Genomic DNA, 18,852 nt, shown 5'->3' with positions numbered 1-18,852 from the left:
GTATTTATTTTGCCTTTATGATTACTGATTTCAAATCTGTACTATGTTATTACACAAGCTTATGTGACAAGCTTATATAAACATACACAATATCAATTGCGTCAATTGCATTCACTCTCAATTGTTCTTCATTTAGTGTTACTTATCTTTTTCTGTGATGGATAAAGGCTGTACTAAGTGATTGGAAATTTTGTTAATTGTCACCTGTTTGTACTGCAACTAATTATGAGTATAGGCATTTGGTAGTCATTAGTTATGGCTATTGTATTGTGATTAACTTGATCATCAAATAAGCAGGTTTGTTTGTGATACAGGTGTAATTTTACATAAAGCTGATTATGTCTATTTTTGGTTTTGGGTGTTATAGTGATAACTTAATAAGAAAGACCTTAGCCAGACAAATGTAGAGAAATCAGAATTGAAAAATGGATTTGGTCAGGTTTTAAACTCTGCTTGCAAAGAAATTATCTGTAAGTTACATTACTGTAGGAGTTAATTCATTCTGTTCATCTAGTCAGCTCATTATCATTACTTTCATGGTAGATAATTATATGCCCAAGAATGTTTATGCATAGGTTTTTGAAAGTAAGAGTCATATCTACTCCATAATAAAATCTTGTCTTATCTCATCAAGTTTCTATGTAAGCATCCTACACTCTTCATTTGTGTTTCCCTAATGAAGAAATGTAGAGGAGAAGGAAGAACTTCTCCTCTAGCAAGAGAAACACAGAGGTGTAAAAGGGCATAGTATGAAATGAAGAATAAGCAGTAGAGGAAACTAGCTGAGAAAAGAGGAAAGAGTTAGAAAAGCAAGGAATTATCTTTTAATTCAAGTCTCCTCACCAAACACAAAAGCTGTATTTTGTAACTGAGAGTTTCCATGCATTTGATCCTTCTTTGCAGACTTTTTGAAAAGACCACTGGAGAGTTATGTGAAAAAATTAAAAGTTCCTGTTCATGTGATTCGAATGGAACAGCGTTCTGGATTGATCAGAGCCAGATTAAAGGGGGCTGCTGCTTCGAAAGGCCAGGTCATCACCTTCTTAGATGCTCATTGTGAATGTACGGTAGGCTGGCTTGAACCGCTGCTGGCAAGGATCAAAGCTGACAGGTAATTATCTGTTGGTCCGTGTTCTTCTTATTTAAGGTTATTGAGAAGTTTCTAAGTATTACGATGTAGCCTACAAGGAAGGTATCTACTTTCTGAAGGGATAGATAAGTCCCGTACTTCTCATTGGTGTAAGGATAAAAGGCTAAGTCAGTACAGTTTTTAAAAAGTAAATAATTTAAAATTAAACCTATATTAGAATGCACGAGAGATCTGAGTAAGAATGGGGTTAAGAGCAGAGGAATTAGAGCTCTTCTGCCTGATCTCCTTCATGAAATTGGGAAGATAGCCTTAAGAAATAAATGGAGCCCTTATCTCAAAAATAAATAATGTAAACAAGAACGGTCAAATTTTACTGTTTTCAGGTTTTCCATGTGATTTCTTTATTTTGTAATATATTCGTGCTGTGGATTACTTGTCAATGAGTGGATTTCTATGATATGACTTTGGTCCTCAAGGTTGTGTTTTCCAAAGTTAGAAAAAGAGTAGTTACTGGAATCACACTGACGTACACTGCACTAACATAGCTTTGTATTTCTAAAGTCTATACTCACAACACTTACATCCATGTTAGCATGATGGAAACTGCATTCAGAGTTTTGAAAAAAAAATAAAAAGAGAATTGGTTTGCTTTATAAAACATTCGTATATCTGAGCAGTAACTCTGTAGTTGCAGACTAGTCTGTTAATAAGCAGTATATTAAATAGGCTGGCTGCTAAGCACAGTGTTACAGATCTGTTTTGTTCTTGAGGCTATAGGTGAAAATCACTTACATGCTAACATTATGAAATACAACATTATGACAAAGCTGCAGCTAATGGATCTGTACAGAACTGTGCAAAGACACAATGGTAACCTTTAAGTTGTTATCATCAGTAGAAATTTTTGTCAGACACTGTAAATTATTGTTACAATTTCTGCAAATAACCCAACAAAATAAAACCTTTGAATTTAGTTTCAATCCTTGAATCTTTACTGAGCTTTCTGTGAGAGGAAGCCTGCTTGAGGACAGTTATTTAAGTGTCTTTAAGATGATTAGAATTATTATCTCTGAGTATATGCCTTAATGATGTCAGGACAGTGAACAAGGAAACCTCTTCATGTTGACTTTGCTGCAGTAGCTATACTTTGTTCGTGATGGCCATCGTCTCTTAGTCCTGATGGCATGTTGGAGTACTTCCCCTGGGCTAATGTCAGCGTCTTAATTTCAAAATGTTACTTCAAAAATTTACTTTGAGCACTTAAATAGAAAATAAAACCTCTTCTCTTTTACATTCAATTGCTGTGTGACATTGAGATATGCTATGATCACATTTTCCATCTGCATGAGGATGATTATTTATTACTGATAATAGTTCAAATACTGTTAAAAAAAAAAAAAAAAAAGTAGTAGTGCCAAAATTGGGTCAGAAAAAGACATTTTATTATTTCTAATTAGCAAGATAAAGCTTGATATCTTTTGTGGTAACAGTCTGAATGCATGTTGAGTAAGGTTGTTAAAAGATAGCATTTGAAATTTTAAACTCTGTACTTGTTAAAAATGGAAAATAACATTTATTTTTTTTTTCCTAACACTTGAATTAATAAGATTTGGTTCTTTCCTCTTTCTAGGAGAACAGTAGTGTGTCCCATCATCGATGTAATTAGCGATGACACCTTTGAATACATGGCAGGTTCTGATATGACCTATGGTGGGTTCAACTGGAAGTTGAATTTTCGTTGGTATCCAGTTCCTCAGAGAGAGATGGATCGACGGAAAGGAGATCGAACCCTTCCTGTTAGGTAATGATTAAATTGGGTGAAATGTTCACCTGGTGTTTACACGTCTTTTCTAGGTTACTCTTGTCTATAAGTAATTAATGAATTGCATTGTAGCATTATTTTGGTCTGTATGAAGAAATAGCACGAAGATTATTTTACATGGATTAGTTGCTGGTAACTTCTGGAAACAGGGAAGGAAGCTAGCAGTATGTCACTCTGGAAATATTTCTGTGTGTTATGCTAGTTACCAGCTAGCTGCTAGCTCTTTGCTAGTTTTTATATGATGCACAGATTTTTACTGAATCATGCCTCATTTTTATTTTTTGTTCTAAGAAAGTAAACACTATTTTGAATATGAGTCATTTTTTTTTGCGTGTGTATATATATATTTCTGTGTGCATACATAAACTTAATGTCTTCAAAATGCATGGATGGGAGGCAAATTTATTTTAGCATGTCATGTAGATGTTATAATGAATATAATGATAAATGCAGGTAAGTTGTCTGTAATATGTACTTTTTAACAACCCCAAATTTACATTATCTGGCCTTATCTTTCTGAAAAGAAAGATACTAACCAAAAAGGTGAGGATGTGGTTCAGTATTATTATTTAGTTGTTTTTCCATTATGAAGATTTATGAAATTGAGGGCTAAAGAAGTTAAGCACATTCTCAGGATGGTGCTTAAAGGAGTATTATTTTCCAGTATCCATTTTAGGGGAAAAACACACAGGTTTTTAGTTAAAGACTGTTACCACTCTAGCTTATATATTACATTTTTCCAGGAAAAGCTTAAAGTGTTTCAGAAAAATGGTTGGTCATTAAAAAAAAAAAAAAAAAGTTGGAAAAACAGTTTGTAGACATGAAATACAAAATTATATCAACGGATGAATGTGTAGTTCGTTGTTTGTTTTTTTTTTTTTTAAGTGAATTGGGGAGGTGTTGCTGTGAGAAACTAGGTGTTGCTAGTTAGGAGAAACTAGCACAGTCTTACTTTACTTCCTACCAATAAGGAAGTTGTAAAGAAAATCTGGTTGTAACTCCGATTGTACAATTTTCTCATGTTAAGCAATAATAGTGAAAGCAAGCAGGCCACTTCACGGCCTTTTGTAATTTTTCAAGAGTAGTTGACAGAAGTATAAATTTCCTGTAAGAAACTTTTCCCTTTTATGAGAGTTACCATCATTGGAGGCAGAAGTCTCCTTTTCCAGGAACGGTAGCAGCTTACTTGGGGCTGTTTCTCTATACAGAGTCAAACTTAAGTGAGAAAACAAGAACAACTGTCACTAGCTGTTCCTCCTCTGGAAAATTTTGAGCTAGCAAATGCATCAATGGTAACTGAATTTGGACAGAAACCTACTGAGAAGGAACAAATTACCTACTGGAGAAATAAAAAGCCATTTTGTCAGTGTAAGCATGAAATGTATTTAATTATGTCTTCATAGTGACTGATGCTTATTTTTTTTTTTTTTTTTTTTTGTCTTTCTTTCAGGACACCAACAATGGCAGGAGGTCTTTTTTCAATAGATAGAGATTACTTTCAGGAAATTGGAACATATGATGCTGGAATGGATATTTGGGGTGGAGAAAACTTAGAAATTTCTTTCAGGGTAGGTAAAAATTCATCTCTGTTCAGTGTTTTATTACTGTCAGGGCATCTCGAGTTCTGCAAAATACAGGTATGATGCCTGCAACATGGTTCTTTCCTTTTGCTGTTAGTGGTACACTTCTGTCAAGTTCCTCCAGTGGAGATGGGCAAAAACTCTACCCATCAGTGAGGAAAAGTGTATGATGAGCAGCTGAAAGGCTTATGACAGAAATGGAATCAGAGTGTTCATCCTGAATAAATACATGTGCTTTTTTTTCAAGAAGAAATTCACTTAGAAAATCCACTTGGCAAGCATAAGTTAAGAATAATGTTGTCAGTGATGTTTAGCACATCAGTGCAGCAGCTTTGTTATTCTCTTCTTGTTGTGCTCTACCTTAGTGATTTCATGTTTTCATTTGGATGTGGACCTAACCGCTGTTGTTTCACTTTCATTGCTACCAAATAGAACTGTTTCCTTTTGTTTTGCTTGTCATCTCAGAGTATATAGATGGGCGCTTCTGTAAAAGTTTCTGAATCTGCCATTTCTGAATCTGAGGTCCAAAATAAAACTGAAAATACTTTCCGAGTAAAATTTTTCAGAATGTATCTTCTTTTTACATGGAGACTCTATTTTATAGTAGACTGTGTGGACAAATTACTACCTGTTGCTTCTCTGTGATTCATGTGAGCCTTTTCCTTCCTTTGCTGTCAGCTTGCCCAGTCCTCTAAAGTAATTCCATGCTGTGAGGCCTGATAAACTATTTCTTATGCTATCCTACTCACACTTGTGAGCATTCTTACCTGTGGAGCAGGAAACAGACTTATTTTTCCTCTTCCAAGCTGTATGTGTATGTTTTAGACGTTACCTAATATTTCTCCAATTTGAACAAAAGCAAATAATTGCAATTTTAAATATATATCTTTTATCCATTTGCAGCTATGCAGTAACTGTTCTTTCACTTTCAGATTTGGCAGTGTGGTGGCACTTTGGAAATTGTAACTTGTTCACATGTTGGGCATGTGTTCAGAAAAGCAACACCGTACACTTTTCCAGGAGGTACGGGGCAAATAATCAACAAAAATAACAGACGGCTTGCAGAAGTTTGGATGGATGAATTCAAAAACTTTTTTTATATCATTTCCCCAGGTGAGCAAGCCCTTGGTTATGAGAAATAATCTATTAAGAATTTAAGAGAATTACTACTGGGAAAGAACATGAGTATTATGAGCATTTAGATAAAAATGTTATCGCTTTGAAGTTTGTAAGACAAAGCTCATGTAAGATGTACAAAAAGGAAGACCTTAATTAAAAAATAATTTTGTTAGCCTAACCAGAGATGTGCCCTGAAGTCTTTGAAGTATTTTTTTTTTATTATTTTTTAAATATGAACATGACTTATGAATGAGCTTCCTGTGCAAGGGAATTAAAGCTCAGTAGAACGTCAAGGAGTTCAGTTGTGGTGCTGAAAGCTAGCCATCCGAATGCATCTCATAATGTGCTGGTGTTTGGCCTCTGGCTTCTGTGTAGTAGGCATTCGAGGCTGAATCGATCAGAAATGATTTAAGTGAATTGCTGTAGCAGGAGCGGCAAAACTTAACGTCATTTGCTTGGTAGCATTTGTGCTTCGCTATCCAGAGTGTAGGATAGTTGCCAATATATTTGACTGTGGTGTTATTTATGATGTTTCTGGAAAATGGATGTTAACAAAACATGAAAATGGAATATATGAAAGCAGATTTCCCATAAACTCAAACTTTGTGCAAAGAAAGTTTCAGTAAAGGAAAGGAAGGCTGGGAAATACTGAATTATTACCTTCCTCTGCAGGTTATGTTTTGTTGTTTAAAAAGCCAGCAAACGAGAGACAAATTCTGGGGAGCAACAGACACCCATAACTACCTGAGATATGTAGAGACTTTCCACTTCAAACACTATGCAGTAGTTTTATATGCTGAATCTGCTTTTTAAATAAGTACTTTTAAAAACTAGTATTCCCTTATGACTTGCTTATTAAACCTGCATAAGTGTTGAAATTTAAAACCTATAATACAATATAGCATGAGTCTGAACAATGTCAAATTTAGATTACAGGTTTTGAGAATACTTGTGAGAACAAATGACCATGCTTCTCTATACTGTTTTTTTTCTTAAGAGAACGCATTACTTAAGACATGTAAGATTTTTTTTTTTTTAAATAATAAAAAAAAATAATCTTGGTACTACTCAAAGCGTTTGAGGTGAAATCAAAAGCTTAATAGCTTATGGTTTCTGCCCTGTGTTTTTATTAATGAAGCATTATGAGTTCAAACATCACGTGTATAAATATATCGTTGAGGTAAGTTGTATATAAGTAGCTGCAATTATTTTTGGCTAAGATTGCCTTTATAGATCCATGTCAAGCTAGATTTTTGGATGTACTAAGCAGCTAGGAACACCTGACTATAAAAATAAGCTCTTGAAAACAAACCTGAATTACTCAACACAGTGGTAAGGCTGTGTTACTTTATATATATATATAACCTTTGTAGTGCTCCCATTTCATGTGGTAACCATAAGCTACAAAAGGAAGTTAGTGTTTTCGTTTTGTAGAATTACTGTTTTGATAGGGCTTGCTTTCATGGGTTTGCAGCATTGTGGAATATAAATGCATCCTCCTGTTGGAGAAAAGGAGCGTAAGAATTTCACTTAGAAAATCAGTAAAAGTTGAAATGGGGAAAGTAACTTCAGCAATTAGCTGTAATTGCACTGTACCTTCTCTTCCCTTTTGAAAGATGCACGTCTGCATAGGTTGTTGTATGCTAATAGCCTGGACATTTCGTGGATATGGATGTTTTCTTGCCAAGAGCTCTAAGCTGCTCTTAGAGCATCTGCACCTGCCAACTGGTGCACAGTCTCTGGTATACCCATATCCATACTGATGCTGTGCTAAAGTTTGATGCTAGAATTTCCAAGTGTTTTAAGAACCGTAGGATCATACAGAACCTGAATAAGTTGGGTTATTCTGAAACTGGCTGGTTGCTGGGAGATGTGAAAAAAAATGGTTAGTACTGTAGTGGCTCTCTTTTAGCTATAACATTTGTTTAAGAATGAACTTATACTCGGTGCTGCTCATTCTTTCCTCCAAATCCATGTGAACCATTAGAGCCAGTAGGTATTATCTAGAATCAATTATTATTTGGGGAAGTCCCCAGATCCCTTACTGTTATCATTCTGGTATCTCCAGGCTTACGAGGTGTGCAAACTGCTGATTTTTACCTGTTGACAGCAAATATCACTGTAACTTTTCAGTATGTCTTTCTGAGCCAGCTCAGTGAATCTCTGCTGCATTGACTCGCTTAGCCATGTTGTGGTTTTCCAAGCCATCCTTCCAATGTAAAAATTAAATGTTTAGTTCTTGCAGGATGATGGTGTAGCGACCCTCTGGCAGACTACAGCATGCAGCCTGTGAAACTCTTTACTAGTGCAGTGTGTACTTTCAGTATTACTGTGACAGTGTCACAACTTCTTGCAAAGAGCAAGGTGAGGATTTTTAGGCTGATGCTGGTTTGCAAGCCTGGGTGCAGATGAGAAGGGAAAGCAGGCAATCCTCCGTGCATCCATGTTTTTTCTCCTTAGTTGACATGGATGAGGAAATTGGGTTTTGAAGGAGCTAATATACTGACAGGCGTCATTGAGCCAAGCGAACAAGAAATTTGTTTCCTCCTTTATATCCTTTCTCTTCTGCTCCGTTAAGATAGTGAACTACAGAGGGATTGGTCCGGGAAAGCAAACCTAAGATTTTCAGGTAGCTTTTCCCACTTCATATAATCTGAATTGTCTGAAAAAAATGGCTTACTGTTTGACTGATAAGAACTCAGGAGACTTTTTACTATCGATATAATGTAGTTAAATGGAAAGCCGCGCTCTTGAAAAGTAAGCCTGTAATCCTTTTTTCCTCTAATAAGTACAACCTAGTAGGAATTATTTGTCTCTTTTAAGCTTTCATGCGTTTTAGAAGCCGTCGTTCTGCTTAGAAATAGATAGGTACAGCAGGAAGCTGGGCAGGGCAATTTTTGCAGCAGGTTGTGCTCAGCCAAAATCAAACCGATCTCATTGCACACAACAGCTGTTCTCCACGATGGTAATGGCACTAGCTGTCGTCTTTCTGCATTAGTCTACAGTTTTTCTCACAGTTGCGTGTTTCAGCAGGGTGCTGTTTCCCAGACCATTTCCTGCTGGAATCCGGCACAGGCAGGTGAATAGCCTGGCTCCTGTTAGCTTGTTCTGCAGGCTTTGCTGCTGCTTTACGATTTTTAGTGTAGCTCTTTCCTCTCCTTCTGTAGTCTAAAATACTGCGACGGGATTGTCCGAGGTGAGATGGTGTCAATCTAACAGTCTGCTGCAAGGAGAGCACCTTGCCTGTCATGCCAGGGGCTGAGGTCCTCCCCTCGCTTGTTGATTGTCCATTTATCAAGTCAAAGCAGCTGACATAAACTCCTGGGGATGTTTTATTCTCTGGGCTGGCCTTCTACTGGTTAAGCGAGCACCTGTGTCAGCACAGGAAGCGCAGCAGGAATCTGAAGCTGGGCAAGGGAAACTGCCCCTTTCCGCAGCAGCAGCTGCAGAGCATGAGGTCGGCTTACCACAGCTCCCTCCCCCGCACCTTCCTATAACTACTAATTAATGGTAAACTGACCCTAGTGGCATTTTCTGCTATCTCCCATCTAAACGTGAAGCAAAGATGCTTTAAACGCTGTGGTTTCCTCGTGCTGCACGTGAGTCTGGGTTGCAGCTCCTTCGTGCAGCCTCCTGTTCCTGGGCCAGCATGCATGGCCCTCATTCAGCAACCTCTCGTATCCCAGCTGGTACGCTCCAGGCATCCCAAAAAGCAGCTCTAATGAGCTTGGGTAGAGCCTCATCTAGTGTGTATGGAAATTAATTATATTGTTGATCAAAAGTTTTACCCAGAATGTATCTTTGATTGCACTGGAGCTGAACTGAAGAGGTAGAAGGCCTGAAAAGACAGACAGCACTGTAGCGTTATCTAAGCAAAAACCACCGAGGCAGACAGAGGTGTGTTATCCTGAGAACTGGATCAGTAAGCCTAGGTTCTTATCACCGCAGGTGCCCGTCTCTAGCCAAGCATGGTAAGTCTAGGATAACGTTTCTATTTCTGGGTGGTGGGGAGGACAGAGAAGGCACTGAGTCAATGGTAGTTGATCTTGCAATGTAGCTAAACCTATCTTCAAAATATATATGGAGAGATTCCAGACAGTCACGTTTCAGCTAGCACTCCCTGTAAGCATTAACTGGAGATGTAAATACATAACTGCTTGAATTTATTTTAATGATTATTACTTACCAAGTGTCATAATACTGAATAAAAACAAGTTCTATGATTTTTTTTTAACAGAAGACCAGTTTTGGATGAAACAGCTTTCATGCAGCGCTTTTGAAAAATGATTGAGTGGCTTATAATCATGATGAAAACATCATGCTTCTCATTTTTCAAAGCAGTTTAGCATAAATATATTGCCACACTGAACTTGGCAAGCAAATCTTCAGCTCTTTGGAAATTTCGAGGACAGTAAAATTGTTGCAACATGGCCACTGGGAAGCCTAATAAGTAATAATTTAATAATTAAACCCCTGAAGGAGTATTCTACTGATAGACATTATTTGCATGCGAAAGCAGTGGGCTATTTGTACTGTAATAGTGAAAAGAGTGGAGAATTTAGTAATTTTGAAACGGTTCCTTCCCAGTCTAATAGAACTATCTCTCAAAAATAGAGGAATAATTTTTTCAGAAAATAGTGATAGCATTGAATAGCTTCTAAACATTTCTTCTGATGCTTAGTAGCCAAATTGCAGAAATGGCTGCTTGGGTGAGAAGTATGCATTTGTCAAATTAAAGAATTTGATTACTTTTGAGTAAAAGTGTAAGTATAACCGAGAGATCTGATTGATTAGTAATGTGTAGTGGTCTTTTCTGTTCGGAGTAGCCTGGTACTGCATGCCAGATTTCTTTAAGAAAACTAACACTACCAGCAAGTGCTGAGATGAATCTTAGATGAATCTTAAATTTGTACAAAAGATTGGTGATGGTGTGCTGGGTTTATTTGATATGAGTTTGCATTATCAGGATTTTGAGTACTTTTTTTTTTTTCTTTTTAACAAATACACTTAAAAAATGCATGCAATTGTCACACAGCAAACAGCAAGCCAGGTGACAAGAAGAATCATCAGGAAGATGCAGGTGTTTAATGTAATCAAAATAGGGTTTGTATTTTTTGCTGTTTTTGTTTTGGGGAGGAAAAAACTGTGGATAGCAAGTGCTGTTAAAACTGTTTCTGATTTTCATGAACAAAACCCAAGTATTAAAGCAAATAACTGGTGGACATGATTGTCCTCATTGTATACCTACCTGTGCAATCTGGCATAATAGCTACCTGGGAGGAAGACTTAATCTATTTTATTTTATTTTATTTTATTTTATTTTTATCTGAACCTTTAAAACCAAGTATAAAAACACTGGAAGACATATCTAAGACTTCAGTGCGTACATCATTTTTTACTACTGTGTGCAGAAAATGTTTCAGAAATGACGTTAAATGTTTGTATGATTTCTATATTGCAGTTTTCCTAGTTTTGCTTCTACTTCTACCACAAACTGTTACCTATTAGTAACTGTGCCTGCACGGTGTAGTGCAAAAGTATAGGGATACTCAAGCTATTTTTGAGTAATATAGAGAAGGTACCAGAAGCACTGAAGATATTGACTTGCTTACCTGGAAAACAGAGTAACTTAGCCTTGTTAAAGAACACCACTAAGTCAAACTGTACTCTTTCTGCTCTCCAGTCCAGCTGCAAAGCAGATGCTAACTCTAATCTGCGTGCCAGTATATGGTTTGGAGCAGACATGACTTCAGAGGGGTTTTGTTTTTTCAGGTCTGTCACGCTCAAAATGGTTAAGTGGATATAATGTACACCTTTTATTTCAGTGTAATGGAGTGAAAATCAGCTGGCACGTTTCTTGTACGTGGTGACATTTAAAACTACTTTAAGGAATAACACATTTGTACACCATTAAGTGTCACTTGGTATTTAATTCTGTATGGTTGAGACTTCAATTCTTATGCCATTCAGTAAAATGGCAAAGCCTATTTCTTCTTTTTCTGAAAGTCAGTGTAGCAAATTCTGTTGATGAATGAGTTTTGAATGCCATAAGGTTGTTGCAAGGATGGCGTGATAGCTTTTATCCATCAGCTTCATTTTCATGACTCTGTGCTTCAGCTCTGGTTGGCTCAGCAAGGCAGCATGTCTTCTCTTCATCATTTCTTGAGAGAGCATTCTTTTTGATGTACATAAATCTTTGCTCTGGCGAAGAAAAGGTAGTGGTTTTGCTTTTTTTTTTTTTTTTTTGTGTGTGTGTGTTTTGTTGTTGTTGTATATTTATTTTTATTCACATTATTGAAAATGTTATCAAAACAGAAAAGCTTTCGTTTGCTTTTATTCACTTACTAGTATAGTTCTCCAGAATAGCTTTTCAAAAGTCAAAAAAGTATTCTCTAAAGTTTAAAGAAATATAGAAAAATACTAGTTGGATTTGTTTTTGTTCTAGAATATTGAAATTACAAATGATTTTATTGATATTTACAAACAGCTGAAGTAATGCAGTCATCTGTCTTAATTGAGTAGAAATACACCATCTACTGGCAGCTCTATTTAATAACACGGGATACCAACTTCAAAATATCTCAAACTCAATTTCAAAAGGTGAACAATTTTAGAAGTAACTTACCATCCTCTAAGTGCAGGGATTTCTGAAAAATGCATGTAACTGCAGGTCTTTAGTTGTAGTGGCCAGCTGAACTGTCTGTGGAGGGAATTTAAATTGAGTGGTTTTTGGGTTTTGTGTATGTGTGTGTGTGGTAATGTGTTTCTTTGGCCTATGGGATTTGAAGTGTAGTATGGATAGTAAAATGTGATGCCTGAAAACTGGAAATTATCCTACCTTTAATTAATGTTATTGGAATATTAATGAGTGCTTAATTCTAGTGGATTAAAAATACCTGCTGGTCGTGCGTATCTTTCACATCCCATTTCCAGATGGGATTTGAACCATTTAATGTTCGGAAGAAATTAAAACCACCATAAAGGGATGGGAAGATCCAGGAAGAATACAGCACTTCAATAAATAAGGAACAAAAGAGAATAAAAAGGCAGGCAAAATACCACAAAAAATGTAACTGGCCTAATGGTGAACACAGTTCCTGCAACTGCTGCCGTTATATTGAACAAACACTGAATTATTAAATGCTTAGTTCCCTGTGTGATGGCTGCATTTTGTCTGTTTCTTTATGCAGTTAGATGGATGATGAAAGGTTCAGCAGGTGGTATCTGGCTTAGAGAAATAAATTAAAATGCAGTTTTTACTCCACAGAAGGAGATTGCTGTGTTATGCTGCATAGTGTATATACACTCCAGTTGGCATTGGGGATAGAATGGGGTTAGTGAATGTAACAGTTTCAGCCTTTTCCTCCAACTTAGTAAGCAATTGCATTCATATTCTTCCACAAGCCATAGCTCAGAAGTTGTCATGTATACTATAGATGGCCTGATTCAACCTTTTGTATAGTTATCAGGAGAAAATGTCATGGGTACTGATCAACTTGTCCGTGGTAAGTATAAAAAGTATAATGCTAGACTTATTTAAAAAAAAAAAAATAAAAAAAATTTGTGTGTAGGGATGATTGCAAGCAATGTATTATACAGATCACCTTTGTATTAAATGGAATTATATACAAATCCTCTGCTAACAATTAAATAAAACTTTTTATCCTTTATCTCTAGGAGTTACTAAAGTTGATTATGGGGACATATCTTCACGACTTGGACTGAGACGCAAGCTCCAGTGCAAGCCTTTTTCCTGGTACCTGGAGAACGTTTATCCTGATTCCCAAATTCCACGCCATTACTTTTCTCTGGGGGAGGTAAGATTTTACCCTACGTATTTGTCTACTGTTTGTAAAAGTAGGTTGCACAGCAAGTTGTTTGTATTCTGAACGGAATAGTATAAACAAGTTAACCTCCAGCAAAGTTCAAGTAACTTGCACATATATTCCCATCATCTGTAAAATGATACATCTGGCTTCTCAGACAGAAGACCAAAATTTGTTATACAATACTGTAATTGAAAGGTTTTCCCTTCTTTATTACAGTTCTAAATTTCACATAAAAGGCCTTTAGAAGCAGTCCTTCAGAAATTCATAGTTATGGATAACTTTGTGTATAAATTTCTCTACATACAGTTTTGCTTAACAAAACTAGACCAGATCAAGCAAGGACTTTGTTTAAAAAAACAAATCAAACATTACTCTGAACTTTACCCCCAGAATCTTCTTCAGTGACCAGCAAATTCCAGTGATCCCTAAGCTTTGCTGGACATTTGTCTTCCTTTAGTTTCAGTGACTGCAGAGGTAGCACAGATGATGCTGTCCTTAATAAGTAGGCCCTACTCCCTGCTACAAGTCATGCTGAGCCAAACATCTCACCTCTTGTAGGGTGATTTTATACTGTGTTTGTTTGTAAAAGAAAAACATTTTTAACAAAACAGGGCAGGCGTTCAGGCTGCTGCATGGATATCAGCAGACCGATATTCATGCTGTCTACTGTATAGTAATATGGGGATTAAGGCTGTAACTCAAGAAGTGAGGAAATTGAACCCAATCTCCCCTGACTTCAAAGGGAATTAAACCTACTGTGCCTAGGAGAGTGTTCTGAAACTGCTGGTAGTTTGGGGCTGGAGACAGAGTTGTGTCCATTCTGTTGTAGCTGAGTCTTCGTGGAAGTAGGGTCCGCAATATGGGAAGATCCCCAAATGAAAGCAAAGAAACATCTTTAACCTAGTAGCTTGAACAGTTGCCTGGGAATTTGAGCCTCAGATAATGTGTTTTTCATTGTAGTACCATTCATACATTTTACAATTCATTCAAATAACCCCTGCATGTATAAGAGAGAATTGTTGCCAGTGTGGTTTGATATGGGCCTAGTTCTTTTCTAACAATAACAGCTTTTTGTGATGTGCTCTTTTTCAATCCAAGATAAGAAACGTGGAGACAAACCAATGTCTGGATAACATGGCAAGAAAAGAAAATGAGAAAGTTGGAATCTTTAACTGTCATGGAATGGGTGGAAATCAGGTGACTTTTCTTAATGATGTTAATGAATTGAGTTACTTGCAATGCTAATCATCAGGACATCTTTTCAGTTCTTCCAATAGTGATCATTACATTTTACTTGAACAGTAAAGTTTAGGGAAACCTTATTGAAGAAGAAGCCCGTAAAAGGGATTGCATGAGAAGATCTGTTGGTTTCTCATTTGTAAGTTTTTGAGGACTGATTGCAACATGTTTTAGGTAAACTACAAAGTCAAAAATGAAATTAGGAGAGGAGACTGCCGTGAGACACACTTTACCTCCTGTAGATTCTCTGGAACCATCTCCTGTTTAGACCTGCTGGTTGGCATTGTTAGTTAAACAAAAACAAAACAACATTCCTCCTCCTGACATGTTGTTTTTAATGCGCATGGCTATGTGCTAATTCTGGACTCTGTTTACATTTGTTTTTTCATTTTGTTAATTCTTTATTAACTCTGTTAAATACAAAGATTACCTGTGTTGAGGATCATATTGTTCCTGTGCAAGAAACAGTATGCAGGTTTGAAAACATCTCTTTTGTTTGAAGAACTTTTATAGTGTTTGTACCCCTAAAATATAAAAAAGTTCAGTGGTTATTAATGAAGTAATGTGTGCATATATTCCCCTTAACTCTCACTCCTTACTTCTTTTCCCCCTGCCTCCCGACACTACTACTCCCTACACTGTTCCATCCCCAGGAATTCTTTGGTTGAATGCTTTTTCTTTTTTTTCCTCAATTTCTCTCATTCTTTCTCTGTCCAGGTTTTCTCATATACTGCCAACAAAGAAATTCGAACAGATGATTTGTGTTTAGATGTCTCCAAACTTAATGGCCCAGTAACAATGCTCAAGTGCCATCATCTAAAAGGAAATCAGCTTTGGGAATATGACCCAGTGGTAAGTCTTCTAATAACTTGTGACATTAAAGTAAGATAGCTTGTGTTTTTATGTGAGCCTACACAGCAACAAAATCCTTCGTGGGACCACTATTTGACAGTTGAATAAGCAAAGAAATAAGTCACGATTATGTTCCCTCTGTCATTAATTCATGGCCATTTGATGAGCATCTGCATTGATTTAATTACCTAGTAACGTTTTGGGGAACCCTTAAAAAAAAAAGAAGAATATTTTCAGTACACTTCCAGATCCTCTGAAGGACTGCCTATTCTGTTAAGGTGACACTGTAACAAGATCCTTAGCAAGCACTATCTCTTATTTGTCCTGTAGATACCTGAAATAATTTTCTTTCTTCAATTCCAGCATCTGATATATTGTGTCTCAAAAGATTAAAAAGAAATATTGTTGTAACTAAAAAGTCAGCATCATAAAATCATAAGAAAAGTTTTACTTTTCTAATCTGGGTATGTTTAAGGTAGAGATGCTTCAAAGAGCTTTATTTTCATCATCTTTTCCATAACATTCAAACTGATTTTGAAATTCTTATGTTGCACTCCAGATCTAGAAATCATTGGCCATTGATCAATGGTTTGATCTGCAAGCTCTTTATAGTATTGTGATTGGGTAGAAATGTTAATGGGAATGCTTAAATTTGAGTCTTAGAAACCATTCCTTCTTTTTTTATATGGTCAGTTTACCTGACTTAAGTAAATATCATGAGTAGTATTACTTACTATATGCAGTGATCTACGCATACCAAGAGTAAGTGTTTTTTATTGTTTGTTTTTTGAAGGAGAAGATGGTATCTCAATAAAAAAAATCACTAGCATTTCCCAGGAGTTCCAGGTCAGGGTGTGGGGTTTTTTGTTTGGTTGGTTTGTTTGTTTTCCCTCTCCGTGTCTCAAGAGGGGAATGCTTTTTAACACTTATCTATTAGATTATAGATTAGATTTTGATCCAAAGAAAACTAGCAGGGCTTGTCAGGTTCTGCGGAGAATACAGAAGTATGTATCCTTCAGCTGAAGGAACCAAGTAGTCTCTCTTGCAAAGATTGCTGCAGCCCATAAAAGAAACTTCTCCTGTGCCTAACCCTAGCCATAAACGTGACTGTATGTGTTTTCTCTCTTTGTACCTAGGCTTTCCACTGATAAAATAATCTTCAGAACTTTACTGAAAGCTAGCTAATGAAGCACAAAAATAAGTTAGAGAATACTTTGCAAGAACACATGCTCATATAGTTGGGTGATTTGTCTATATTTTTTCCTTCTGCCTCTGTTCAGGAGGTGTTTATACTACAGGGGGGAAAAAAAAAAAGCAAGTTGTGTGTTAGTCATTTGTCTGCTTAAATGTGTTCCAGGTCCCTTCATTCTCCAGCTGCTGCATAAGTGCAGCACACTGAACTGCTCTTTTTTTAAACTTCTTGCTGCTTGTGCACATAGGGCATGTTTTATTATTTTTTTTTGTCAGTGCAGTGTCCTGGCCGTGCTGCTGAGAGAGAAGCAGTACCAATTCTAATGCCAGTCAGTGCCATACACAGGCTGATGGACTAATGAGTATACGGAGTACAGTGGCAGGAGATGCAACTTCCAAAATACCTCCTCTTTCCCATAAGAACAGCACTGAGGTAGATGGGGTCATGTATGGAAGGTTGCATAAGGTAGATCAGGAGATGCTGGAAAAGATATGTATCCATCTTTATATGCATTTTGTACGCAGATGTACACTTGTACACATACATGTTTTTAAAAGGAACATTGTTCTAAAAGAACATAATTTTAGGTTAGTTTTGTCCCTGACTGAGGAAAAAAAAGGTTCAACGTGAGTTGAATTCATTCTGATCTCTTGAATTCTACTTTAGTAACTAGTAATCAAAGTTGTACATCTTACCAGACTTTAATTGCAAACTCCTTGAAAATCCCCAGCAGTACGGTCCTATTTATGGGATAGTGGATATTGCTTAAGAAAGTATGTCATTTAAAAGGTTCAGGCCATTCTGTTTTTTGTGAAGCTTAGTGTGTTTAGTATCCACAGTACAGAACAACATATTTACATACTCTTTAGAATGGGGATCTGGAGCTGATAACCAAGGGGGTCTTGTCTAGTTCCCATTTGCTTACAGAGGAATTGTAACAGCTATTAATAAAAGGTTTATCTTCTGCCTGAAACTCATTTCTTTTTATTTTGCCTTCCAGAAATTAACCCTGTTGCATGTGAACAGTAACCAGTGCCTGGACAAAGCCACCGAAGAGGACAGCCAGGTACCCAGCATCAGAGACTGCAACGGCAGCCGCTCCCAGCAGTGGCTACTTCGCAATGTCACCCTTCCAGAAATATTCTGAGAGGTTCTGAAGAAAAGAAAGGATTGACTGGGCTACCTCGGCTAATATTTTGGCTACACTGTTAAAGTAGCAACAGAAGGAAACTTCTCTGCAGAATCCACAGTTCATCAGCTGTTAGAACTCCTGCAGCTTTTCAGTAGCTGTGAAGCAGCCTTCCTGTATAAGGATGTGAAACTACCACACATAGTAGTGAAACTGCGCCCACTGATGTTTACAGGATTGAACGAGTTTCTTCCAGCAAATAATTTAGAGAACATTGGGACAGTGGAAACATAATCAATGAAATACTCTTTCTGAAGAGCTGCATATCATTGTAGTTTGCTTGCACATCAGTAAGCTCTGCTGAAAGTGCTGTTGAGATGAAGAAAGTTCCAAGACTGGTTTTTTTTTTTCCTGGTTAGTAGTGGTAACCAGGCTACTAAATATAGATCCACAAATAAACAGAGAGCTGGAAAACGGATTCAATAACATGAAATAAGAATTATGTGGTTTAAAAAGGAAAAAGTAAACAGGGTTTAATGGAAACTAAATCAGAACTACGAGAAGTACAATTTGTTATAGTGAAGTATCAAATTTATATGTAGATTTTATACCTCAGTGGGGGAAAAATAACCAAGTCAAAACACAATTGTTTCTCTTTTTCAATTGTGTGATAGTCCATAAATACTATTTTTTTTTTCCTGGTGGGTCTAAAATTATTTTGGGTGCAAATAAAATGAGCGTAAGAATAAACTTAGCTCTTGAATGTCAGATCAACGTTTTTTTATTTTAATTTCTTGGCTGTTGGAATTGTATCTTTTTATTACTGTCTGAAAACTGGAGGTTAACATGCTGTCTAACTGTTTTTGTCCAGACCTGACATTTCAGTTTATACCTGGGTCAGTCAGCTTATGGACTTTCATGGCCAAACAAAAGATTTAAGTACATTTTGAAATTCTTAAGTTAACTTGACAGAATATGCTTAGCACCCAGAACTCATACT

General features: G+C 36.7%; 1 protein-coding gene across 1 annotated transcript in view; it reads left to right on the top strand.

Annotated features, from left to right (window-relative positions):
* GALNT1 (polypeptide N-acetylgalactosaminyltransferase 1) overlaps positions 1-18,620 on the top strand; it is an 81,071-nt gene extending 62,451 nt beyond the window's left edge. Inside the window, exons 6-13 of the mRNA XM_084282251.1 lie at positions 904-1,111; positions 2,721-2,891; positions 4,363-4,480; positions 5,425-5,605; positions 13,289-13,428; positions 14,539-14,637; positions 15,397-15,531; positions 17,724-18,620. Coding sequence (XP_084138377.1) covers positions 904-1,111; positions 2,721-2,891; positions 4,363-4,480; positions 5,425-5,605; positions 13,289-13,428; positions 14,539-14,637; positions 15,397-15,531; positions 17,724-17,870 — 1,199 coding nt within the window. The 3' untranslated portion in view covers positions 17,871-18,620. The remainder of the gene's footprint in view (positions 1-903; positions 1,112-2,720; positions 2,892-4,362; positions 4,481-5,424; positions 5,606-13,288; positions 13,429-14,538; positions 14,638-15,396; positions 15,532-17,723) is intronic.
* The last annotated feature ends 232 nt before the right edge of the window (positions 18,621-18,852 follow it).

This window comes from Netta rufina, assembly GCF_964035555.1.
Source record: "Netta rufina genome assembly, chromosome: 2".
NCBI classification, from domain to species: Eukaryota; Metazoa; Chordata; class Aves; order Anseriformes; family Anatidae; genus Netta; species Netta rufina.
Note: the sequence above shows the minus strand (reverse complement) of the source record. Positions and strands in the feature narration are given on the sequence as shown.